The sequence below is a fragment of the Leptinotarsa decemlineata genome, unplaced genomic scaffold (assembly GCF_025532065.1).
Source record: "Leptinotarsa decemlineata unplaced genomic scaffold, Ldec_3_MD MMD2_P_RNA_scaffold_5, whole genome shotgun sequence".
NCBI classification, from domain to species: domain Eukaryota; kingdom Metazoa; phylum Arthropoda; class Insecta; order Coleoptera; family Chrysomelidae; genus Leptinotarsa; species Leptinotarsa decemlineata.
In genome coordinates, this window is record NW_027412532.1 from 6,143,854 (window position 1) to 6,169,962 (window position 26,109).

General features: G+C 33.4%; 3 protein-coding genes and 1 non-coding gene across 4 annotated transcripts; 2 read left to right on the top strand and 2 right to left on the bottom strand.

Annotated features, from left to right (window-relative positions):
• Window positions 1–2,791: 2,791 nt before the first annotated feature.
• Window positions 2,792–15,700, bottom strand: LOC111506765 (TBC domain-containing protein kinase-like protein). The gene is made up of 13 exons (XM_023161970.2): window positions 15,528–15,700; window positions 15,232–15,445; window positions 14,916–15,171; window positions 13,369–13,606; window positions 11,679–11,950; window positions 7,838–8,111; window positions 6,718–6,879; window positions 6,452–6,629; window positions 4,828–5,034; window positions 4,499–4,773; window positions 3,647–3,777; window positions 3,423–3,585; window positions 2,792–3,366 (listed from the first exon to the last, which is right to left on the bottom strand). The coding sequence occupies exons 2-13, from the start codon at window positions 15,437–15,439 to the stop codon at window positions 3,250–3,252; spliced, it is 2,481 nt and encodes an 826-aa protein (XP_023017738.2). The 5' UTR covers window positions 15,440–15,445; window positions 15,528–15,700; the 3' UTR covers window positions 2,792–3,249.
• On the bottom strand, window positions 14,761–14,832 carry TRNAW-CCA (transfer RNA tryptophan (anticodon CCA)). Its single transcript has one exon. It is a non-coding gene; the product is annotated as a tRNA-Trp (tRNA).
• A 1,705-nt stretch (window positions 15,701–17,405) lies between the features above and the next one.
• On the top strand, window positions 17,406–23,394 carry LOC111506764 (ATP-dependent RNA helicase 25E). The gene is made up of 8 exons (XM_023161969.2): window positions 17,406–17,563; window positions 18,584–18,798; window positions 18,856–19,260; window positions 20,229–20,347; window positions 21,959–22,090; window positions 22,545–22,691; window positions 22,894–23,149; window positions 23,219–23,394. Exons 2-8 carry the CDS (start codon window positions 18,594–18,596, stop codon window positions 23,230–23,232), a joined length of 1,278 nt encoding a protein of 425 aa, XP_023017737.1. The 5' UTR covers window positions 17,406–17,563; window positions 18,584–18,593; the 3' UTR covers window positions 23,233–23,394.
• A 1,445-nt stretch (window positions 23,395–24,839) lies between these two features.
• Window positions 24,840–25,580, top strand: EMC5 (ER membrane protein complex subunit 5). Its single transcript, XM_023161968.2, has 3 exons — window positions 24,840–25,034; window positions 25,088–25,140; window positions 25,198–25,580. Exons 1-3 carry the CDS (start codon window positions 24,956–24,958, stop codon window positions 25,402–25,404), a joined length of 339 nt encoding a protein of 112 aa, XP_023017736.1. The 5' UTR covers window positions 24,840–24,955; the 3' UTR covers window positions 25,405–25,580.
• Window positions 25,581–26,109: the final 529 nt, after the last annotated feature.

The following is a 26,109-nucleotide window of genomic DNA, read 5'->3' on the forward strand; positions in this document are numbered from 1 at the left end:
GTTATTGTGGATTTGTTGATTATGAAAAAGTAAAAATGTCGAAGACTGCATAACGTTGTGATTTAAAAATAAAAAAATGAAGATTGACTGATTATAATAACGTTTTCTTTATTTTTCCCTCAAAACATAATCCTTGTAAGGAAGTTATTCGGTTTCGGCCGAAACTGAGACCGTTGCCGTAATTCGGTTTCGGTCGGACACTAGGTAGTATTTAAGCCGCTGGATACCGTATATCCGTTTCATCTCTACCAGTTGATTCTTCATAAAATAAAGAGATCCAACATACTACAGCACTCCATTTTCAAAGGCGCTAAGCGCACACTTATGTTCATATCTAGAAACGACTCTTGTTTTCTATCAACTTGTGTACAAAGTTGGGTTGATCTCTTTTCTCGCGTCAAGAGATTTTGACAAAGCAAAAGCGTTCAACACTAGGGTTTCTATGCATCTTCCCAGAGACGGATTCAAATTCACTTCCACCTTGTCGAATGTAGGAAGAGCTTTCTGAATTCCGTTATGGTCCCGCCTATTAGATGTTAGTTCGTTATAAGACTATGAGAGCGAGAGAGAGAATTCTCAAGTCTCTCTCTCTCTTTGTATGATCGACTGTGTCGATCATACAAAGCTACTAGATAAACTGCATTCTTACGGATTGAGGGGTGTTTCTCTTAATTGGGTAGCATCATTTTTGAGACATCGTGTGCATGAGAGCATACAGTATAAAAATCATAATAAAGTAGAAAATGTATCATCTTCAAACTCAGAAGTCAATGTAGGTGTCCCGTGAGGCTCTATTTTAGACCCTATAACCCTATATTATTTCTTCTCTACGAAATCGGTACAATATTTCCTAGGATACAATTTACATTAAATGCTGATGATATATCATTGATTATTTCTAACAAATCTAACAACATCTTACAAAATGAATGCGAATTTATATTAGAGTCTTTGAAGAACTGGTTTTTGTGAAATAAATTATCATTCGATCCAAACAAAACAACTATCGTAAAATTTTAGACAGCCCAACAACACAGTGAGGACTTCAAAATTGAACTATCCATAGTCAAGAAAATGTAACCAGTGATACTGTGAAATTACTAGGTATTGAACTAGACAAAAATCCTAAGTTCAAAACACATTGCGAATCATTAATATCTAACCTTAATTTCATTCTATTACTTGATCTATAATTTGAAGACTATTCTAACTCATGAACAGTTAATGGACTTCTACCGTGCACAGGTGAAATCTCATTTGAGATATGGGATTTATTTCTGGGGCAACTCCATACATTCCAGGAACACAATCATTGGACAAAAAAGAATCGTAAGGTGCTTAGCAGGAAAATCAAGACAACACTCTTGCAGAGATCTTTTTAAAAAACTGAACATTTTAACTCTGACTGGATAAGTTATTTATGAGATATGTTTATTTGTCTATAGAAATAGGAAAGGAATCCCGAAGAATTATAACACACATAACATCAATATGAGACAAAAGAACCACTTGCGTATATCTTTTGCCAGATTGAATATTACCAGTTCTTCGCCAAACTATATTGAGCCAAGGTTATTCAACAAATTACCTGAGTCAGTAAGAAATTGTACTAGGGAAATAGAATTTAAAAAAGAATTCAAAATATTTTTATTGGACAAAGTTTTTTATACTATGACTGAATTTTTGTGTACGTAATTTACTTATTTGTAATATACACTTCAGTTTGTAAGTTTTATAGTTGTGTAGTATCTGTGACTATTCCTATACAATGTATTTTGTCAATTATGGGAAATAAATGATTGATTGAGTGATGTTACATTTGTCCGAGTTGAACGGATATATGACTTGGACTATACAACAGAGTTAGATGTCTCAATATAATTTTATATGATATCAGTATCATGAAAAGGAAAACGCTTAATGATGTAACTCTAAAGAGATGATGAGGTTTAATAAAGTGGAAAATATGACCCAGGAAAGGTGACATCAAGGTAACTCCAGTGAGAAAAGGGATTTCAATTCTTTGTCAAAAATGTTATGGATCATTTTGGGAGAACTCTGAAAAAAAAAACAATAGGTAAATTTTCTGGACAACAAAAATCATCAGAAAGCGTCTCAAGGCTAGCAAAAGCCCCTAAAAAGATCCATTGGCAGCACCAGGGGTATATTGGATTCTCTGCCGCTTCATAATGTTAAATGAGCAGATCATGTATTTTTTTATGTAGTAATAACTGAAGGTAAAATTGTAACTTTCACTCAATTCCACAGATCTGTAACTGAACGAAAGACGAATTCATAAGATGATTGTCCTTAATTCGAGAAAAGAAAAATACTAACGGAGTGAACGTATTGTTTTGCAGTTCATGAACAGTCAATAACTGATAACTATATAATGTACCGTCAACAAATTCAGATTGTAATTCACACAAGATTCTGAGATTTGAAACGGTAGAATAGTGGGAGGGGGGCATTTACTGACTGCCGAACAAAACTTGAAATGAATACCTACATTTTCACAAATACAAAGTATGCAATATACACTTTGATGATATGAAGGACTTTGTACTGATGTACAAAGTTGAATTATTATAGTTCTTTATCGAATTTTTCGAGGATTTTCACCTTCCACAATCAGAAAAAATTAATAATTGTAATGGAGAAATTCTTAGTTCACCCTGATGAATTACTGCATAAATTCAGAATATTTTTTACAAATATATTTATCAATCACTAATTGACTAATATTGCCTATCAAATAAAAAACTCAAAAATGGAGAAATAATCTACAAAATACAATGTGACAAATTGTAATTGAAAAAATACATAATAAGCTATAGCAAATTAAATGTAATAAATTTTACAGATAAAATGTACATAATTATATGTCTGAGGAATGTTGAACATACCTTTTTGCATAAACAAAATTCAATAAATAATCTTTTATAATAAAAATATAGTAATATAAACCTATGTACCTATGTACAGCTACTAGACTGAGTAATGGCCAGTGGGAGAAATCGTATCTGCATAAAGGTTGGGTCGGTGTATGACAAAAAAAGAATTTGGAAAAAAGGAATAGAAACTTTTCTTTGCAGTTTGGATGTTTACTGCCCGAATAATCTAACAGACTGATAACAGATTTCTACACATCTACTGCACATCTTGAGGGAGGGACTTCTCACAAGCCATGACTAAGTCCGGCAGCTGTATAACACAGTCAAAAAATATTAGATCTCAATGATACGATTATCAGATATTGTGGCTCTGTGAAACTAAGATAGTCGGCGAAACAGGTATGAGTATGTTGAAACTGCCATGCAAGACGCAGACTTTCCTCACATTACAATTCAACAGAAATGTTGGGAACTGAAATGAAACGAAAAGTTATGTTTTCATAGTTCAAACTTTTGCATACTTCTCACCAATTCCAAATCAGAGTCCTCATCTCCAACAACTACCACTATTTTATCTTTGCTATTTTCTAAAAGAGCGTAGTGATGGCCAACATTTTCCAATTTCTTCTCGCTGAAAGATACACTGGAAAAAGGTATATTGATACTTCCAGTGACACTGCACCTGTTGAATCTAGAAAAAAAATTGTATTCACTCTTTCGTATTAACTCAGTTGAAAGTACTGAAAACTCACTGAGTCAAGTTTCGAATGTCAACAACTAAAATATCATCTGGTTGGTTACGAACCAAATTAATTACGTCATGGGCACTTATTCTCGGATATCTTTCTTTCTTGAGTTCTTCAAGGGTGATGTTCTCTATATCCTACAAGTGAGAAAAAGAGAAAATTGCAATCGTGATTAAATACAGAATTCCCAGTTATCGCGAATATATATCTTGATTTTTGTGGTGTGTAATTTTCTCACAAAAAACTAATCCCTTTTGAAAATCAATTCATTGTCTAGTCTGTCATGTACATGTCTTAACAATTTCAAACAATGTTCCTGTGCTCCATGGTTTCCCAAGCCATGTTTATCTACACTAGACTTTTCTAGTCCTTATTTACTGTAATATGTTTGCTATCTATACCAAAACATGATTTTTTTTGGCATTGTTGGAAGAATAGAAACGGTTTCTAACCGTGATCTGAATACATATTTTTTTGAGAAAGATGGAAATTCACTTTATTTTTTCAACAGACCTCGTAGGTATAATATGACTAGGTCCAAAATTAACTTTTCCATTAACCAGCTATCATCCCCATATGAAAGACAACCTTCAAAAGCAAATAATTTGTCAAAATAAGGATTACCGAGGTCTTATCTTTCAACGTGTAATTCTCAGCATGACACATTTTGATATTACAGGATATGAAGTGAAGAATGACTGTTATAATACACACAATCTATAAATACTTTCAAAAAGTCCTGCAACAGCAAAAACTTCATGATTGTTCAATACATCTAAAGCTAGCTTCTAATAAGTAAAAATCATTTAGAAAAATTTCTCAAGGATTCGGTGGTAATTAAATTTTTATTCAACTTACGTATTCAGTTTTCATCCGATACTCCTCATTCTCATGTTGCCTTGCTGTTATGCTTGTGGGTGTTGTTTTGAAAGTACTATTCGAAAGTACCACGCATTTTTCAATATCCACCTCAGGTAGATCAGAAAACAGCAGAATACATTCGTTGAAACCTGACGTCAGCAATCGATCTCTCAGCTGAGTCAATATCGACAGACCGATATGCAGTGAGTACGAAGAATTTCCCAACAGCACCTTGTCCCACAGATGGAGTATTTTATATAGAGGAAAAACGTCTAAAAATATTATAATATTAACAAGGAAAAACCATGAGGGATTAAACTTCTCACGTGAAAATAACGTCAAAAACCATGGTATGGCAAAAAGCTGAGGATAAAAATTTATCTCGTATAAATGATTCGCCAATTCCGGATCGTGGAACGCTATGAGCTGTGAAAATTTTGCAAGGTACTCCTCTATCACAGCTGAATTATCCTTCAAAAAGAATTTGTGCAGGAACTTCGGCACAAATTCTGACAAGCAGGCAAAAGCTTTAGCTAAAAAATTAAACCAATTTCACTTTATACAGTCCGCTTTTTTGCTGATCTCACTGTTGCTATCTGGGAAACGGTGAGACCTACAAGGTAGGTTAGAATAGACAAAACTTTCCTATTTAGAAGAACCAGAATAATGTCTTTTCAGATAGAGAACATCAGTGGCTGTTTATGTAATATTCGCCTAAAACTAGATTTGTCGAATTTTGTTTTTTTGGTTCCACCGCTTCCATTTGAATGATATAAAAAAGGCAGAGGAAATTTCAATATTGTTTCATATTTTTATAATCTGATTTTAAAAAAAATTGCAATACGACGTTTCGTTCATTACATTTCATCATCAGCTTATCCAATTTAAGCGACCTTGCTGGTCTTACCGTTTCCGAGATAGCAATAGTGGAATCAGATGAAAAAACCGCCTGCATATAAAGTCATGTAATATATCAATGAAAAATTTAACTAGTTTTCTGGCATACCTCCTAAAAAATATTGAACGGTATGTATTTCTGACGGTGATTCTTACCCAGCAGAATAAAATTTTTAAAAGACACGACTTTCATTGATACACAGCAAACACTCCAAAAGTGACTATAAAAAACTACAACCGAACAAAAAATCTCTATGATTCAATGTCTGTCGCGATATTAACCAGTTGAATAACTGTTTTCCAAGAGATATTTGTCTGATTTTTTACCAAAGAGAGGATTATGCATTGTTGTACTTGATATTATAACCAGTAATATGTATATACAGATCGGCCATTCTAGCTTGGCCTCATTCTCAATTTATGATCAAAAAAATGTAGCGGTAGTTGACAATATCTCACACGGTTCAAAAAACTGGAAAAGTCGCCAAAATCATTTTCGAAGGACACAGAAATGCAAACTAACATAGAAAAGACCGATTTGTCCTAACAAGAGGAATTAAATGAAGATAATTAGCTTGTCAAATGTAGGAAGAGCTTTCTGAATTCCGTCAAAGTCCCGCCCACTAGATTTGCGTTTGTTAGAAGACTATGAGAGCGATAGAGAGATAGAATTATCAAGTCTCTTTCTAGATTTGACAAGCTGTGTGTCAATTTCTAAATTTTACGCAGCCAAACAATATTAAATAATGTTACAGGGATGATACAGTATTATTTTTTTGTCTGTGCTTCACAGTGACTCTTTTCTCCTTTTTTTTATGCAACTCAGAGGCCAAGCTAAATTAATCGAAATATTTTGTTCAAAACTACTTTCTTTTTTCAATGCAGCGCCCTGTACATTGACACCGAGAAAGATTATCTTTGATGGGTTAACAGATTTCATTAACACAACAAAGAGTGTGATTCTAGGATAAGATAGAATCTGTCATAACGGGTTGTTTTCATCTATGTATAATAGTTATTATAGTAGAAAATTCATCAAATTCATTCTCCAACCTTCATCATTGAAATTGAGGTAAAGAAATGGAGCTGTTAGAGAGTCAAGTCCTTGCCAGTAAACAAATTGAGAATTCTTGTATACCCAAGCTTTGAGAATCCTCTTCAATTTTCTGTGACCTTCTGCAGATGATAATAATTCGTTGTATTGATGACATCTAGGAATGTCAACTTCAATCTGAAATAGAAACGAAGAAATGTCGAGATATAAAGATATAACTATGCATAGCTCAATCATGATCATCACATAAGAAATCACTCGTCACCTGTCGATCTGTTGCTGTCGGAGTATATTTGTCAATTCTCATATATTGAGCTTTGTAATCTCCTTTGACGTTTAGCAGTGCAGCCCATATTTCTCCTCTGAGCAGAGGAGGTATGTCTTTCTCTGCTTCTTTGAGAATTAAGTCCCTGGTAAACGGATAACCCTAGAAATTAAAATGATGCTATATTTAGTACATATTGAACATAATCTATCCCAAAAAATGGTGAAACAGAACGTTTTTCAATGGGCGAGAACATAGTCCCATTAATTTGGTTCAAATGCGCTAATAAGCAAAGTATAGTGATGAAATGATATTTCTGTATAGTCTGAGTGTGGCACTCAAACAGCGTTACGGCGCCAATTTATTACGCTTGTCAAATGAAGGAAGAGCTTTCTTATCTCCGATATGTACCTGCCCAATAGATGCGCGTTAGAAGACGGTGAGAGCGCTCAGTTCTCGGTCGCGATAATAATATCTTGGTGTATGCGTGCGCTAGTTTCCATCCTCTGTCGTCCAAATGCATACTCTGTCAGGGAACGTCTAAGTTGTGAGAATTCTCAAGTTTCTTCCCAGATTTGACAAGCTGTACTATGATCAGTTGAAGAATAATGAGAGCTAGATAGAAATCTTGCGAAAGCTTTTTAATTTTCACAATAATTCATTGACTTTCAACATTATTTCACAGTAACTTTGTTAGGTTATTTTACCAAATAATATTTGTCAGTTACATTTCTATATATTAACAACTCGAGTCATTAAAAATATTGAATATTCGAACTCGGCATACTTTGTTCTCTATAATTGCTAAGTTCATATCCTACTACTCTTGATATTAGCGACATTTCGGTCAAATTTTAAACTGTAATTTATGGTTTACATGTGGACCCTTTTTCAGCTGAATTCCTATTTAAATCCGTTAACCCCTACCCTCCATACACTGCAGAGGATATTATAGTACTTATGACGTCTGATCTCCGCCATTTACAAAAAGGATAACTCCTTTGGGAATTTATTACCAGTTTTCTCACTGTTCTGTAGGTGGTAGCATTTTTCCAAAAATGAATAGTATTCTCGCCCATTGAATGTCAAGAGAAAGTAAAAGAAAGATAATTCAACTCACATGCAATAACCTTCTAAGCAGTATCACTCTTTGGAATTGATATTCCGGATCCCTTTCTTTGATTATGAGGGGTAGGCCTGTAGCATCATAGGAGGGTGGTTCTGACTGATTTATTATATCGGACTTGATTTGAATTAGGGGGTAGTAAGAAACGAAGGGTATGTTTTCAAATCTCTGGTAGAGAGTGTCCAAAGGCATCTCTACAATCCGGGGATCATATAATGTAGCGGGATTTCTTTCCTGGCCCAAAATGCTGCCTTCTATGAGAACTAAGCTTGAAAGGAAAAAAATTATCAGGGGTGTTCAAATGCAGTTTTTGTCAACGTTCCAGTAGTCGTGCAAGGGCCCTCTTTTATAGAAACTTGTGGTCAATACCTTCGTTACTATACATGACATTTAAGGGTTAGTAAGGTAACTACTAAGTGACTATTTGTGCATATATTTTTTCCTGATAAAAGGTAAAACTGGAATCTCTGGGGTGAAGGAAATCCAAAACTATAGTAAAACCAATAATGATTGAGAGTAAAGCGCGTTGTCATATCTAAATTTTACGTTACCAGTTTATAGCAGAATCAAAATATAGTAAGCAGTAGAGTTGTAGGTTGTGGCAAATTATAGATAATACACAATACTAGTACGATTAAAAGGTATTATTTATGACAAAAATCAGTAATGAGCTTGTAATGAGTAATACTTATACATTTCCTGATTACTGATCAGTTAAAATTCATTATTTACTGTATAGTGTTAGATATTTATTCCAACTAGTGGCAACGCTGTACGCAACGATATTTCTGTCTTTGTCACTTTACCGTAACTTCCATCTCATCGTTGCAGTCCTCACTAATGTACTTGCAGCCATGAGCGTATCATTGGTTTGTGAATTATACAGCGTGAATTGTACGTTTTACAGTTAAGTTAGTCAGCAATCGACGTGTTGTGATAATAATTGGTGAAAATAATAGTGCTAATAAGTGTTTAAGCGTTACATAATTATATTTCTACACCGTTCTCAAACTACTCAAAAAATGGGAGACATGGTCGGGTCTTCCACGTCGAAAAAGGTAAAACCGTCGGAGTCTCGGTCAGTAGGAGAAAAACAAATTGTACTGCGAGTATTTCACTGTCTTGAAAGAGATCATGAGCCACCAAAAGATGACTTTGTGCATATGTGCTGTAATTCTACGTGTGTACCTCCGAATAACCAACCGGGCATTTCTACATCATTAAGTTCCACAATTACAAAAGATAAATTAGTTGATATGTGCTCTGATTATACCGGTGTACCAAAATCATCGATTTACAAAATACTAAGAGAAGCAGAAATTCATGGGGACGTACAAACGCCAAAAACTAGTAGCGGACGAAAAAAAATCACAGTTGATGAAGAAGCCAAAACCAGTATACGCAGAACTATTCACAGTTTCTTTTTCAGAAATGAGCTGCCCACACTACAAACAGTTCTGGAGGCACTCAGCGATCATGAATTGGTCCCAAAAATGGGTAAAGAAACTTTTAGGAAACTTGTACACGAAATGAAATTTACGTACGGAAAAGTTGACAGGAAAAGCATTCTCATTGAACGTCAAGAAATAATAGCATGGAGAAGAAACTATCTAAGAAAAATTGACGAATTTCGGAAGCTCAAAAAAAATTGTACTTCATGGACGAGACATGGGTTAACCAAGGACATACGGCCAAAAAAGTATGGCAGGATGGTAATATAACAAGTGCACGACAAGCTTTTATTGAAGGTTTGTCAGTTGGGTTAAAACAGCCATCTGGAAAAGGTAGTCGTCTGATAGTTACGCATATAGGAAGCGACAGTGGATTTTTACCAAATGGTGAATTAATATTTAAATCTAAGAAAACAGGCGACTATCATGAAGAGACGAATGCGGAGGTGTTTGAAAAATGGTTTGAAGGCATCATTCAACTTGTGGAACCTGGGTATGTCATCGTCATGGACAATGTCCCATACCATAGTCGACATTTAGAACCATTACCGAAACAATCATGGAAAAAAGCAGCAATTCAAGAATGGTTAATTAATAAGAACATCCAATATAACAAAGTTTGAAGGCAGAACTACTTCAGCTAACAAAATTACACACAGACAAATATAAAAAATTCGCAGTGGATGAAATGGCGTTAAGTCGTGGAATTACAGTTTTAAGGTTACCACCATACCACTGCGAATTAAACCCAATAGAATTGATCTGGGCGCAAGTAAAAGGATATGTGGCACGAGAAACATTTAAATTAGTGAACGTGCAACATCACCTACAAAAAGCTATTCGAACTGTTTCTGCAGAAGACTGGAAGAAATGCATGCAGCATGTTTTAAAAGAGGAGCAAAAAATGTGGGACGTAGACAACCGTATTGAACACAATATTGAACCAATCATAATTCACTTTGATGATAGCGGTAGCAATAGTGACGAATCTGAGGTAGAAGATTAGACGAAAATTTGTATATTTACATTTATATTATATTCTATTATCAAAAATTTGTAATTTGTATTTTCTAGTACCCCTGACGATGAGTTTAAGTTACTCGAAAGTTTGAGAATAGTTATAAAGAGTTCACTTATCAATTGCTGCAACCCAATAGTGAAAAAAAGTTATATATATATATATATATATATATATATATATATATATATATATATATATATATATATATATATATATATATATATATATATATATATTGTGTTTTTTATTAATATTAATTTATTTGGTACCTACTATAATTACCACGATTATTACTCCGTTTTCATAAGGCCCACCTAATGACTACAACGATTAGATAAATTACGATATTGCAAAGTTTTAATGAAATAAATAAAAAATGTGTATGAATATTTTAACTAATTGTACTAAGAATTTTTCTTTCATTCTTAACCCTCTAAAAAATTAATAAGCACGCCCCCGATTTGCTGTCAACTGGGCTTACTTCTACTCTCAATCATTATTGGTTTCAGTATAGTACTAGTATTACTAGTATTCTTCTTGACGCGCGTTTCACCAACCAAGTTGACGTCTTCAGGAGATGAAGAAAACTAATTCCTAACTTCTAAAACGGTCTCTATTCATAACTAACATACACACCAATCACTACATAGTATAAAACAAAGTTGCCTCCCTCTGTCTGTCCCTATGTATGCTTAGATCTTTAAAACTACGCAACAGATTTTGATGAGAGTTTTTTAATAGAAAGAGTGATTCAAAAGGAAGGTTAATATGTATATAATATGCATAATATAGTAGAGAAACACTGATAATTTTAGAGGTTTCTAATGTGATGTCGTGAATGAACACATTTTTGCGCTTTCATTGCAAACGTTGGCTGAACTCTACAAGATAGATCAAAAAATGTATTACAGTATTGTACACCTTAAAAAGGTCTACAAAAAAGTCCGCAAAGGTATATGTCTATCGCTAAGGGGTAACCCACAGTAACCACTTTTATCTTCGAAAAATAATGGCTCATTTACGAAGCGATTTTAAGCAATAGGTACAGCACAAATCCTCATCCAATTAAGTACCTTCAATACACTGTGTATTCAATATAGATCAATACGTCCCTTTAGAGCATGTAATTTACAAGAATATTTTTGAAGATATTACAGATTTAAAATGGAGGAACATATCGGTTGCGGCGGTACCGGTCGGGAGACCGGCGACGCGTTTTTAATGAATAACGCATCAAAAGGCGCGCTTCGCCCTATAGCACTTTATGAACTTATGTATGAATAATACCAGTTGCAATAGGTATTCGGGTAATATTTTGCAAAGAGAGTTTACTGTGAAAGCATAAAATGAAATAAAAACTTACTGTGGCAGCGATAACACAGGTGGGCTAGATCGAATCAATCCTTGTTTTTTTAGTTCTTGCAGAACATCTCCTCCAGCCAATTGCCACCAGTGATACAATTCGTGTATTGTGAAAATTTCAAACGGTTTGCGTAACTGTTTATTTTTAGATGGAGTGAAGTCTTTGAAACCGCTGAAAATGTCTCGCTGAAGTAGTTCTTCACAGCTAGGCCTTTTTTCTGGATATATATTCAGACATGATTCTATTAAATTTTTCAAGTCTTCATCTAAATTCTACAAAAAATAAGTTGGAATTTTCATACCAGCATCATAATTTCATACATTCAACAAAAAACATATTCAGACGAAGAAACCAAATCATAATTTGTATTAAAAATTTGTATTAAAATTGTAAAATTTGTATTAAAAATAATTTGTATAAACATAGGTGAAAAAAATTAAACACCATAAGAGACATTTTATCAACTCGTTAAATGTACATGCAATAAATTGATTACCATTTTCCACATTATAAAAAAGATTCAACAGAGAAGAATCCAATTCTATTTGGTCTTTCAGTGAATTTTCAGTATTCTTAACTCTATTAATTCTATTCATCCCAATCAACCCAAATCAATCATTGCATTGAAATTTTTGGCTAGTCAGAACATGGTCACAAGAGGAACCCTAGTAATTGTTACCAATCGAAGTAAATTGAACATAGCTGGTTTTCGAGTTTAACGAAGCTACTAGTTTGGGATAAATTATTATATTGTTGATAATTTTGTACATAGTGAGTCTATTTTCCAAAGAAAAAATTTTAAAATAATTCCTCAAATTAGTTGTTTGTACTGTATTATAATCTACTCTATTGTAATATGTTTTAAAATACATGTATCTCAGAAATTTTTTCGATCATATTATTGAAGCAATTTCTAATTTAGCTTTAACCAATGTATAGTAGAGACACTTGATTGTATTTATATTTTTAAAGTTTTTAGTTCATTTTATCAGGTATCCAAATATACGAAGAACTTATTAGTCCATAAACATGATTTGCAAACGACAATACATTATAATATAATAATTTTTTGAAACTAAAGAGCGCAGTTCAGTTCAGTTCCTGAATAAATTCAATAACAGAACTGTCACACCTAAATCATTGACCTCTTGACAGCTGCCAAGAGTTCTTTCAGCTAACGAAACTGTACAGTGAAAATCTCACTATAAAGTATTATTTGAATACATTATGGATTTTTATCAAGTATCATCCAATTCCATTACATAGATTATCCAATATGAAAAAAAGCAAGTCATTTTTTTCTTTGAAAAATAAGCTGTTCAAGTTTATTCCAATGAACCTATAAATATCATCAGTATTCTTTATTTTCGAAATATTATTAATAGATTAAGCTGTCTTAACTCTTTGGCATGGACAATGATGGCCATTTGCCTCGTGTTCTTGGCAGACGATGAGACATCTAGCACCATGAGTAATGTAATATTCCAGAATCATTCATTATTACATACCTAACAACTTATCAGTTCTCAGTTTCCACAAAGTTATTATCAACTTATTAAATTTTTTTGTTGTTGCGAATTTGCAACTGATAGTTTCAATCAGTTTAAATTGGAAAGACGAAAGTGCTTCAATAAGTTTTGTATCATCCAAAAATGTTTATGCTGTTCAGAAATAAGAATAAAAAACAAACCACGTATTCATCATAGGCGTTATGTTCCCTTGAAATTCTTTCAAAAATGGATGTACTCGACTGCAGCAGACTTAAAACCTTTCTTATTCTATGGTCCAGCTTCAAAGAACTCCATAAGAATCTTTTCAGAACAAGTTCAGTGAGGATTATTCCTAGAGCCCAAATGTCCACTTTCGGGTTTGGTAAACTTGCTTCTATTTCATCTATATAGATTTCTGGGGCGGCATACAACAGTTGTCTGAAAAAAGTCATTGTTGAATTTGTTATGCAAATATGTAGATTCAATTCTTATTGATGACCTGTATTGAAGACTGTATTGAGGAGAGATGCATACGTACTGTAGGTAGGTGAATAATTGAATAATTTTAGCATGGTTCTGCTGCTGGATGAACGAGAAATATCTGTCGGATATAATTCAATATCCAGCATGGTATTAGCCGGGAAGTAGTTGTTTTCCGGCAGGCATTCACCAAAACCTACGGTTTAGGTAGTTGGGAAAGATGAATATAAATATTCATTTTCTAGTGCGTATGTGAACAGTAAAATGTATTTATATTAACTCATGTTTGACCATCGTGACAATCGAGTGGAATGGAATGAGACAAGAATGATCATCAACGAACCACATACTAAGAGGCGTAAACTCAAATCTAACATTTTTATATCTGAAGAGGAGTGTTATTTCAAACAGTATTTTAGAAATATATCATGATTGGTTAATCATCTCGAAAATATAATTTAAATGTGACACAATTACAACATATTAATATCAGAGAACACCTTGTATTACATCAAATATTTCAAGACAATCATCAACTTTCACCGAGGCATATTTTGGCCACAAAAAAAGTATCTATAAATATAAAATGTTCAGATCTTTTATCATAGACAAAATACATGTAACAGATTAAAAGCACATTTTTCTTTGAGAAAAATATATTGTAATGAAGAAAAGATAATTGAAACTTTCTGTTTTTCACCACTTTTATTTGCAACTAACGTCACTGCAGTTTCGTCCTAGACGGACATTTTCAAACTTTTGGGTTAAAGTTTAATGTGTAAGTTTGAAAATATCCTTATAGGACGAAACTGCAGTAATGTTACTAATTAAATCAATCAATTTATTGAAATATATTGTATTTATTCAGTAACTTATCCGGGTAAACTAAACCTATACCTATAAATGAAACTCGCCATAATAATTTTTATTTTCTTTTCAGATGACGGAAACTGAAAATTACCAAAAAGTTGAATAATGGATTATTATTTTTACATGTCTGTACTAACTTTTATGAAAAAGAATTTTTTTAGAAATTAAAAGTTCCCACATGACAGAATTTTCGTTCAGTTGATTTACTTAATTTTTCTGGAAAATAAATAAAAAAAAAAGTTTGACCCCGACGTGATTTGAACACGCAACCTTCTGATCTGGAGTCAGACGCGCTACCGTTGCGCCACGGAGTCAGATAAATACTAGACTGTTTACATTTTATAGATATAACGACTCTAACATAACCTCAAAAAATTGATAACTTCAATATACTTACATTATAGGAAACGACACAAGTTTGCCATTATCTGTAAGGTGATAAAGCCCGTAATTAAACAACTTGATTGTATCTCCTTGATACAAAATATTTTCAGTACTTAAATTACGGTGTACAATATTTCTTTCATGCAGCTCCTTCAAGCCTTGTAGTAGCTGATATGCGATTTTTTTAATGTCATTCAATGCAAAATCCCCTTTTTCAATGAGTTTGCTCAATGGTGTACCACAATATTGCGAAACAACTATGGTTCGTTCTGAAATTGAATATATAGTAATATATCCCTGACGAAATTTAAATCCTCTCGAGTTCTTACCATGTTTTCCGCGAATTATATCTAGATAATGGCACAAAAACGGACTTTTTATTGATTTTAGCACTTGAGCTCGTCCATATATTATAATAGAATTGGGTGTAAGAGGTAAGCCGTTGCTACCACACATATCTTCTTTGTGCTGTTTCGCAAAGAATGTAATTGATCCAAATCGCATTTCGGGGTTTTTCAATAAAGAAATTGTCACCATTCTGGACTAACAAAACAGATTGGTTCCGTCAGCAATTATATACATAAAAGAAAAGACTTGAAATAAAACTTATATATAACATATATACCTTCTAAAATATACGACAAAATTTTATTTACAGATATTGAAAATGCAAACTTGTATTTTTGTTTCTGCTTGTCATATAATTTTATCGGTGGAGAATAAATATATCGAATTTCAAAACTGAAATGTATATTCTTTCAAAAACAATAGTTTAAGGTTATGTTTATAAATCTCAAAATCATTACATTTTTCAGAATGTGGCACAGCTTGACATAAAAAATCATCTAGTGACAAACATCTATCGTAGCATAGATTACAGCTTAGTGTAGTCAGTCATAGCATAATGTTATGAAGTGAGCACCGTTGGTTCTTCCTGTATTTATTAAATCGAAATTAACTGGTAATATGGTATATGTGTATTGACGTGACATAGATAGGTAGATCTCTTTAGCTTTTGTTGAACTTGCAGGTCGTAGGTTAAGTTTGGTTTCTTAGTGAATTCAAAACATTATTTTATCGATAAATTTCACAGTAGATTACGTTTTTCTAGTTTCAAAAGCATTATTTTATCTTTCGCTGGCAACTTAGCCAGACGATATTATTGAAGTTTTATTGAAACGCTCATTACATTCCTTCAATGACTTGTCAATATTCATTTCCATGACTTGTCGAAATTTAATTTTTGTTTCTTTTAATATTCAAAGACTTTTTCTGATGATCTGACAAGTTTCTTTTGAACGACTTTCTATAATGAAATTTCACGGTGTATAGAAACTCCTACTTCATTTGGATTGAAAAAATTGAACTTTGAAAATATTTAAAAAAATCTACGTAAATGAACGATATCGGATAAGGAATCCATTAGAAACAATGTATTTTTTTTAAGTTGACGATATATTTATTTATCATTAGTTTCAACTATCATGTTTGCTCGAGCCGTTATGAAAAGATCAAATATGACTAAAAAATCGAATAATTAATATCAACGATATATTATGCTAATGGCTAACACACAGATTTGTCAACTTGGAAAAAATTCTTATTGGTATGTACGGTAAAATAAATACAATAGAAACAACTCTAAACAGCAAGTAAAATGAAACTAAAAAATGAACACTAGGAACATATTCTTCTCATTTCATTTTTATTTTCCATTCATCAGCCTCAACAACCAGAACTACTAGGCCAGTTGGTAACGAAACTCATTTGTGAAGCCAAGTGTTGCCACACTTAAGTGAGCTTGGGACATTTCCATACACATTTTGATATAGTAGTATCCGCAAATGTCTAGAACGATGAAATTAAATATGTTTATCATTCGGGCGTAAATGCTGTTGATCATGACATTCTGTGTATTCGTCATTCGAAATAGAAAAAAATGTGTGTGCTCCAAATGAAATGTCATTGTCTTCTTTTATATTTTTAAAATTGAAATATTCGATACTTTTGAAATGAAAAAATATTGCTTTACGGTTGGTAAAAATGAGTTTTATTACTCAGAGACCCCATCATGGAAGGAAGAATTTAATATTTTCCAGACTCCAATGATATATTTTCGTGGATATTCAATTACCTCATTGAGTGAAGATTTTTTCTCAATAGGAATTATACAAGTATATGTTCCTATGCTATTTTTAACAAAATGTATCTGTCATGTTTTGATTTTCATCAGTGTGTTAACTGATTTCTCTTTGGTTCTTATCGATTGTGATCCAGTTTCTATTGGTTGGAACAATCCATCCGAAACGGTTTCAAGAACTAGATTGATGCCCATCTTGGCACAAACATTCTGCACATTTATAGATATATCTAAATACCAGTAACATAGTAAAGGTTCAATTTATGTTGGTACTTTGAAGGTAAATGAAATTTCTTACCTTCAAAAGGTCATTCTAAACAGAAGAAAATCATCATTGTCATATATTCGTGTTGAATGGATAGTGTTCTGTGCTAACCTTCGACGTAACACCGGCAACATAGAAATCGTGTTATACTGCTTGTGTGTTTGATAAATTAAACATCGTTCATTCTCTTTTCTGTTCCTTTCTTCGTTGCGTCGTTGAGTTTTGCCTGTTTGGGATATTCTGAACTTTAAACAGGGTAAGTGTGTATCCCTTTTTACTAAATCAATCATGTCATTATTTATTATTTTTTCAAATTGATTGATTAATTCAGTACGTTAACTACTGAGTAAGTTTGATATAAACAGAAAATATTCAAGATGTTTTATAGGAAAATGTGTGTGCACGCTAGAAGCCATTTTATAATTTTGATGGCTTGATATGAAGCGGCACTATGTTCAATCAAAAAGTAATTTCAGTCTCATTTTTTATTGAACTAAAGAAAAATGCACATTGCATGTGGCAGTTGAAAAAAGGCAGGCATTTTAATGTAATAAGTTGTAGAAGTTTTTCTAATCATTTTTTCTTGCAAGGGTCTGTGGTACTTGCATAAAGAGTTATATCACTTTTTCTTGCAAGGGTTTGTGGTACTTGCCTAAAGAGTTATTTGTTAGGGTCACTATATAATTTCAATCTTTTCCGAGATACTCCGGGCTATTTATTGATTTGGCGGCTCATACAAGTTAGGGTAGATTCATGTACTAGTTTTGAATTGTATGTCGCTTTTCTGAGAATCCATGTTTTTCATTTTCAACTGCCTTGTGTTTCTGAGCTTCATATCTCTATATTTATCTGTGTATATATACTGATCTATAGTGATTTTTGTGTCTTCCAATTCTTGATATTGTATAATTTTGAATGTACTTCTGCACAAGCCAATAAAACTGAAGTAATTCCTTAGCCACTTCTAAAAATTTTCCATTCTGTACCACATACTAATTTGGAATATGATTTCATCTAGAACAGGGTCTAATAATGACCAGAATACATCAGTACCATCAAAATTGTCCTCTGTTCACAACACAGTCGATAAGTATATTCAGGTATTTACGTTGTCGAATTTTTCTTGATCTTTTTCACTGATTTTCTATGTTTATTCAAGTTCAGCTCATTCTCTCCGTCAAACACAACTTCAATATTCTCGTTTTGAATATGATCTAGTTCTGTAGGTCCACTGTAGGTTCACTTTGTTTATTCACATATTGTTCTTTCACTTCAGGTCTTGAACAATGGCAGATGCAGATGATCTTTTGGACTACGAAGATGAAGAAAATACTGAACAGACTACCACTGAGACAACAGCTAATGAAGCACAAAAGAAAGGGGTCAAGGGCACTTACGTATCCATACACAGTTCAGGCTTCAGAGATTTTTTATTGAAACCAGAAATTCTAAGAGCTATAGTTGACTGCGGTTTTGAACACCCTTCAGAAGGTATGATTCTTAGACTTAGACGGCTGTGATTGAGTATTCACAAAATATTTTTTACAGTTCAACACGAATGTATTCCTCAAGCTGTCATTGGCATGGACATTTTATGTCAAGCCAAATCTGGTATGGGCAAAACGGCAGTGTTTGTTCTGGCGACACTGCAACAATTGGAACCAGCGGACAATGTTGTTTACGTTTTGGTGATGTGTCACACTCGTGAACTGGCCTTCCAAATCAGCAAAGAGTACGAGAGGTTCAGTAAATATATGCCCAGTGTCAAGGTGGGCGTCTTTTTCGGAGGAATGCCTATTGCTAATGATGAAGAAGTATTGAAAAACAAATGTCCACACATTGTTGTGGGGACGCCTGGGCGTATTTTGGCGCTTGTTAAGTCTAGGAAGCTAGTCCTCAAGAACCTGAAACACTTCATTCTTGATGAGTGCGATAAAATGTTAGAACTGTTGGGTGAGTAATGGTTATTGGCAATTTTTATTTAGAGTGACTTCTAAAATTGCAACTTTTCTCTTGTACCCTGTAGATTTTTGCTAATTGCAAGTTTGGAAGTCAACATTTACTCTGCTTTATAATCGAATGTCCAAATTTTTGTTAGTTTTGAATTGGAACTGCTGGAAATTCTAAATGAGATGAGGATATGTGTTTCACATCTCATGGGTATCCCAATATATTTTGGGAACTCTGTTTTGACTTTGCCAGTCTAAACATTTAAAATTGCTTCATATTCAAAGATTTTTTATTGCTTTTTTTTGGGGGATTTTTATCTTCCACATAAAACTACATGAAAAAATACAAACAAAAGCAGTGGTTGCTTAAGTATTTCGAGTAGATGTATAATTTACTCTTCAGGAACGAACTTCATGATATTCTACACTTGTTTTTAACACCTCATTAGCATCTCTTTGAATTGTGGAAGACAAACGCATTTCTTGTACAAGAATATGACTTGTTCTGTTCATGTCTCTATGATGGTACATAAACACATCCCTAGAAATTTCATTTTATTTTTCCTGAAAGTAATGATCTCTTTGGAAAAATTTCTCCTTCCATTTTACGAGAATCAAATCCTATAACTGTATGAATTTTTTTACATACTACTGTTCTGGCATGAATAAATTTTGTTGCAGTCGTAATCTTGTACAACAAATTAATGTGTTTTCAGTTTCATAACTTCAAAGAAATGCCTATGAGGTATTGAAAATAGTGTTTTTGACCTCAACTTGAAGTACACTTAAGGATATTGAATTTCAGTGTGTTTTCTTATGTTGTGAAGTGTTCCTGTCAATAATATTTGTTTCAATTCCATATCGAATGTACATGTTTCATTTGGAACTTAATTGTGAAATGTAGCAAAAATGTTTTGTAAGATTTGGTTAACTTTATTGAACAGGGTAATTATTTCTTGAATTTGATTTCAGATATGAGGAGAGACGTCCAGGAAATCTACAGAAACACCCCTCACACCAAGCAAGTGATGATGTTTAGTGCCACACTCAGCAAAGAAATCAGGCCGGTGTGCAAGAAATTCATGCAAGATGTAATTGAAAATTATTTAAATACAAATTTAGTGCCCGCTCGCTATCCTCGTATCGTTAAATGAAGATCGTTAAACAGTTGGTAATAATCAGGATAAAATTCAGAAAAAATGTCTCAGAAAGTTTATAAAAGGGGTGAACGGTTATCGGTTAGCGCATTGTAGCCCAACGAGTAGGCAGGGGTTGGGCCGGGCTAAGAAGAGGAATAGAAGATCTTCGAAGGAAGATTCATTATCGTTTGAGGGTTTCGCGATACAGACTTTTCGGCCGAGCTACAATGCAGAAAAATTTCTTCAACACCCATATAGTGACCAGAGTCTCTTAAAATATTATTTGTTTTGTCTGAAACGGAATTTGGTGCAGTTTGTTTTTGTCAAATGGGATGGAAAGTTTCCCAAAACAATGGACCATCAATTGTATCCCTTTGGAATGATGGCACGATACGAGATTAGGCAGATTGTATGTACTGAGGAGCGATGCCAATGCCGTAACTATTGCAAAACGTATTAATATTCCTGATGTTAGGCAGCTTTTCGACGATTGCAAAAAAGGCTGCTTTTTGCAGAGATTTCAATGATCAGGTCGAGCGCTAGTGAATTTTAGAATTCATGGTTAGTTTGAGGTGGTTTCATGTAAACAAGTATTTGGTCCTTGCATAGTATTGCAATATTATGGAAGGAATGAAATTTTACTTTACTTTTTTTATATTTGACAGATATATTCACTTGCTTCTGAGACTGCTCCATCTTGGTTATTTGCTCTATTTTGGCTAAAGTTTTCTGAAATTGTCAAGTATCTGTACTTGTCCTTTCCATCTAATAATACAATACTTTTTTTGGGACAGGAAAAGATACTTTTTTAGTTCCCCTAATTCATTTTTAGAACATGCCGAGCAGAGGCAGTAAATAATTTTTGGTGGGAATGACTCAACCTGGTTGCCAAAGAAACAACTTATATAACCTGCAGCTGCTGTTTGTAGCTGCTCTCTGTCCCTTTTTAGAAAGGGTATTATTTTATAATTGACGTGTCACCGAAAAATTCACTCCTCTTTTCACCTCTACTTTAAACTCGTCGGATTGGCATGCTGGATGCTAGCTTCGTGGAAGTTTTCAACATTGTAATATTCAAATTCAGAAAAGCATTGATAATATACTTAATTAATATTTTATACAACGGGAAGTTCTTATATTCGTCAAAAGCACTTGCACCTGTCATTGTTTGTACTGCAGAAAGTAGGCCCTTCAGTAATCCAGAGTGTCTGTTGTTTTATAATTTTTGTGGTGTTTAAATGTATATAACAAAAAATTTGTGGGGGAAGTGAGTAATATTTTTATCAATACATTCATTATGCTGATACTTTTTCAACATGGCGATTTTTATATCTTTCAATTTCAAGGGTTCTTATTAGGTTACAGGGACAGCTTTTTCAAATAAAAAATACTCGATTTTCAGTTGTCATTTTCACCATTTGTGTAGTAAAAAAAATAATGTTCACTCTGGAGATTCCGACAAGTTTCATTGCTTTTAGACATCAGTCTGATATCTAGTTGATGTTTTTCGGGCATACATAATCTAAGACATAATTTCAATGTACTAACTTTTTCTCTGTTTAGCCAATGGAGGTGTATGTAGACGATGAAGCCAAATTGACGTTGCACGGATTACAACAGCATTACGTTAAACTCAAAGAAAATGAAAAGAATAAAAAATTATTTGAGTTGCTCGATGTTCTCGAATTTAATCAGGTAAGGATGTTGTTACCAAGATTATTTTTTTAATTTCATCTGGATGACAGAAAATTTACAGTTTTCTCCATTTTCAGTTGTATCTTGACTTGTTTGTGTCTGTTTTGACTGACTATATGAATTAACTCCTTTTTTGTTTGTTCTATTAAAATCTTTTTGAAATTTACAATTCTTCAGACAATGGTGGTATCTTTACAGTAAGGCAAAAAATGTTATTTTTCCAAATTATTTCAATTGACTAAGTATGTAGAGCCAAGTTTTTTCCCTTGAAATAAATAGATGAGCTACACATTCCAACAATCATTTACTATATTCAATAATTCTATTCGAAATGATGAATAAGACTTTATGATTTATGATTATAATTCATTGAACTCTCTCACTGATTTCATTAGGCTAACTTTGAAGTAAGTCAATTTTTATTTCAATTGTTCAAAAGAAAATTTTGTTTAAGGTGGTCATTTTTGTGAAGTCCGTTCAAAGGTGTGTGGCTTTGGCACAGTTGCTGACTGAACAGAATTTCCCAGCTATAGGAATTCACAGAGGAATGGACCAGAAAGAGAGGCTGTCTCGGTATGAGCAGTTCAAAGATTTCCAGAAGGTATGTATGTCGTTTTTGTTGAACTTTTCGGGATAAACATTTTTTTAGCAATCATTTTTTGTTCACATGATGACAATTACGTAGGGACATATGAATACCCTGATTATTTACTTAGTGGAATTATTTCTGAAATGACGCTCATTTAAGAACTCTGACAAAATTTTCAAACTTCAGTTCTAATTCGCTTTGTAATTTTTTTCAGAGAATATTGGTAGCTACGAATCTCTTTGGGCGTGGCATGGACATTGAAAGGGTCAACATTGTCTTCAACTATGATATGCCAGAAGACTCCGATACCTACTTACATAGAGTGGCTAGGGCAGGCCGGTTTGGTACAAAAGGTCTAGCCATCACTTTTGTTTCCGAAGAGGGGGATGCCAAGATTTTGAACGAGGTTCAAGAGAGATTTGATGTTAATATTACGGAGTTACCTGATGAAATTGATCTTAGCTCCTACAGTGAGTATATTTTTTATAGGTTTTCCCAACTTCAATTGAACAGAACCTTTATTTATTTATTTTTTTCAGTTGAGGGTCGATGATCCTGTGTGTGAAGACTGCCTGAGGAATAATCCAGTGTTTGCTATCGTACTTTGTATTTTATATTTTGGATGTTATTTTAAAATGTGATTCAGTTAAGGAAACCTAATTTGTTAATATAGATAGGCTATATTTTTACTTGAATAGATGGATGACTTGTGAAATTTTGATGTTTTAATTTTGAGATTATAATAATAATCGGCTTTATTGATAAACAAGAGTAATAACATACAAAAACAAACATAAAGATGGAAGGCGAAGTTGAGCTTGAGCTGTTTTTCAGCTTACCTAGTTGAAAGGACACAAATATACATATTCAAATATTTAACTTGTGAAAGAATATTTGAAAGTTTAACAAAAAAATGAAAGATGAAGTAGTAGACAGAAAAAGAAAAAACTGCAATAACATAATATAAAAGAGCATTTAACGGCATCCAATTGAAGTATGCAGCTAATCTCAAGTGCAGTCTCAATTTCTTCTTGAAGTTACATATAACATGTAGTGTCTGAACTCACTGGGAAGTGCATTATAGAGGAGAACTGAATTATATATGAAACTTGAGGAGTAAAACGAGCTGTGGAGTGTTTGGGAAGGATAAATTCACCACGATTTCTGGTTTTACATTGACAGTGTTTCAAATGTTTAGTATCTTTCAAATAAATAGTAGGTGTCCTTTGAGATAACTTTGTAAGTTGTAACAAGGTGGAGTTGCCTAATTTGAATCAGTCTGAGCCAGCCATACTCCTAAAATTTAGCTGAGATGTGATCAAACCATAAGAGAAACGTTCTGAATTTTTTGGAGGCGTTTCATGTCCGATTGTAACAATCACCTCAAGATTGTCAAAAAGTTTATGGATCTTCTTCAGTGATGTGTCTCTTTCGTGAGGTTTTGTATGAGTGTGATGCAAAAACGTAAATTTATCCGTCCTTCTGTTGATGGAGTCAATGTTCTCTCTTCTATGGCTATAGACACAGACGACGTGCCAAAGATGCAAAATAGAAGAAGAAAAATTTTAGGTTATTGATTGTTTTTTTACACAGAACTATAACTTATAGTTCTGTGTTTTCTTATGAAGTCATAGACATGACAAGTTGGACTGGCCGTTAGAAAGAGAGCATCGACCAACACTTTAAAAAAGGATGATGCCGTGGGTGGCAAATGTGGCTAATAATGAGTAGCGTTTTCATTTTCTGTCAAAACATTTGAATGTACATCCGAACAAGTTGTAGATCAAAGTATTTGGTAAAGAAGCTGTACCATTAGTAGAGCTTTATCTTCATTTCATCAAAATGATCAACTGGTATTTCTGAACACATTTCATCAAATTTTATGATACAATTGGCTTATTACCTGGAGGGCTTTTGTTGAACCAGTTAGAAGAATCAGTTCTGACTCAACTAGTAGAAACAAAAATTAGGAATTGAGTTTTAGAAAATTCAAGAGAGCCGAATAAGGTCGATTCATATCTATGAACGATATTGAACGAATGGAACAAAAAAATATTTTCGAGTATCTGAAAGATATATACGCATAGCTGTGGTGGTGACATAATTTGCCACCCACGGAATTTATATTACACAGTTCTCTCTCTCTAATGTAGTCACTAACTACATTCAAGTGAAAGTGACGTAACGGCCAATCCAACTTGTATGTCAGTGGGTTTTTGCATTTTTAAGTCATTTTCTGGTAAATAAAATTGAATTCACAAAATATTGACTGAAAAATGGCCACATTTATTCAAAAAAGCGTATTGACTATAGGATTCGTCTCATTATTCCATTCAGCATATTCTGCAGCGCAACGTAAGTGTATTGTATAGGCTTCAAAATATAAACTATTGTGGATTCTCTTTCAGATCGATCATATCTCAGATTAAATGAATTGGATTTCACGCATTTACCATTGGATGTGAGTTGTTTTGGTTTCTGTTTATTGTAGTTATTGCCCAATAACATCTTTTTTCAGATACTTATTCAGACAATCCTAAGTTTGTTCATTATAATGTATGGCGTTCTGCAAGTAGTAGGAGACTTCAAAGAAATAAAGGCATCTGCTGAACTGGATAACAAGTCGTGGGACACATTCAGGAACATCCCTTCATTCTACACTTTCTCTCACCGGGGAGGAAAGTGTTCGACTCCTTGTAAGACAAGTTTAGAAGAAATCGAATGATTTTTCTCAACTGGACCGTGTTAATATAAACAAAATAGGCTCTTTCCTTTCGGTGAAAGGTCTCTAAGGTTACCACATTCTATTCAATCACACTTTTACTTTCAATAAGTGGAATGTGTAGAATTTCCTCTATGCAAAATAGTTATTAAATATTTGTTACGAAGTTCTTTATAGAATTTGTGTTTTTTAATGAAACTTCTACTTGAAAAAAAATTGTTACAGTGTAAATTAGCAGAAGTGTTGGTACTCCACAATTTTACCTTTTATATTAATCAAAGTTACTACTTTTTCACTAAAGACTCCCTGAAGTAAAAGAATGCCCATCTGTTAACCGACAGTGTGGTCAGTTTTGTTCGTTGTTAATATTGGCATTCTGATATTATACAAGGTATGTTGAGACAATAACAGACATTTTTAAATTTTATGGATATGGAGAGTCTAAGCAAGAGTTCACTAGTGGTATAATGTTTTCATGATGGTCATGAAGATATTGAAGATGAAGAAAGCCACAGAACATTAACAACCAATGAGAACATGGTTGTGCACGATCGCAGAGTCACAATCAGAGAAGTCGCTAATGATTCGTGTGAACCAATCGAAAAAATTCATGGCTTTTATATCACGATGATGCACTTGCTCATACTTCATTGCTCGTTCGTGAATTTTTGGTGAAAAACAATACTGGACTCCATATTAGCCAGACAT

What these genes read in the sequence shown, in the direction of transcription:
- LOC111506764 (XM_023161969.2), top strand. Translation starts at nt 18,594, where the DNA reads ATGGCAGATGCAGATGATCTTTTGGACTACGAAGATGAAGAAAATACT. An exon ending in GCAAGAAATTCATGCAAGAT is followed by an intron (nt 20,348 to 21,958) that starts GTAATTGAAAAT and finishes TTCTCTGTTTAG; the next exon opens with CCAATGGAGGTGTATGTAGA. An exon ending in AGTTCAAAGATTTCCAGAAG is followed by an intron (nt 22,692 to 22,893) that starts GTATGTATGTCG and finishes AATTTTTTTCAG; the next exon opens with AGAATATTGGTAGCTACGAA.
- LOC111506765 (XM_023161970.2), bottom strand. Translation starts at nt 15,439, where the DNA reads ATGGTGACAATTTCTTTATTGAAAAACCCCGAAATGCGATTTGGATCA. An exon ending in CCTGTGTTATCGCTGCCACA is followed by an intron (nt 8,112 to 11,678) that starts GTAAGTTTTTAT and finishes TTTCCTTTCAAG; the next exon opens with CTTAGTTCTCATAGAAGGCA. An exon ending in AGGACTCTGATTTGGAATTG is followed by an intron (nt 3,367 to 3,422) that starts GTGAGAAGTATG and finishes GTTTCATTTCAG; the next exon opens with TTCCCAACATTTCTGTTGAA.
- EMC5 (XM_023161968.2), top strand. Translation starts at nt 24,956, where the DNA reads ATGGCCACATTTATTCAAAAAAGCGTATTGACTATAGGATTCGTCTCA. An exon ending in AGCATATTCTGCAGCGCAAC is followed by an intron (nt 25,035 to 25,087) that starts GTAAGTGTATTG and finishes ATTCTCTTTCAG; the next exon opens with ATCGATCATATCTCAGATTA. An exon ending in TCACGCATTTACCATTGGAT is followed by an intron (nt 25,141 to 25,197) that starts GTGAGTTGTTTT and finishes ATCTTTTTTCAG; the next exon opens with ATACTTATTCAGACAATCCT.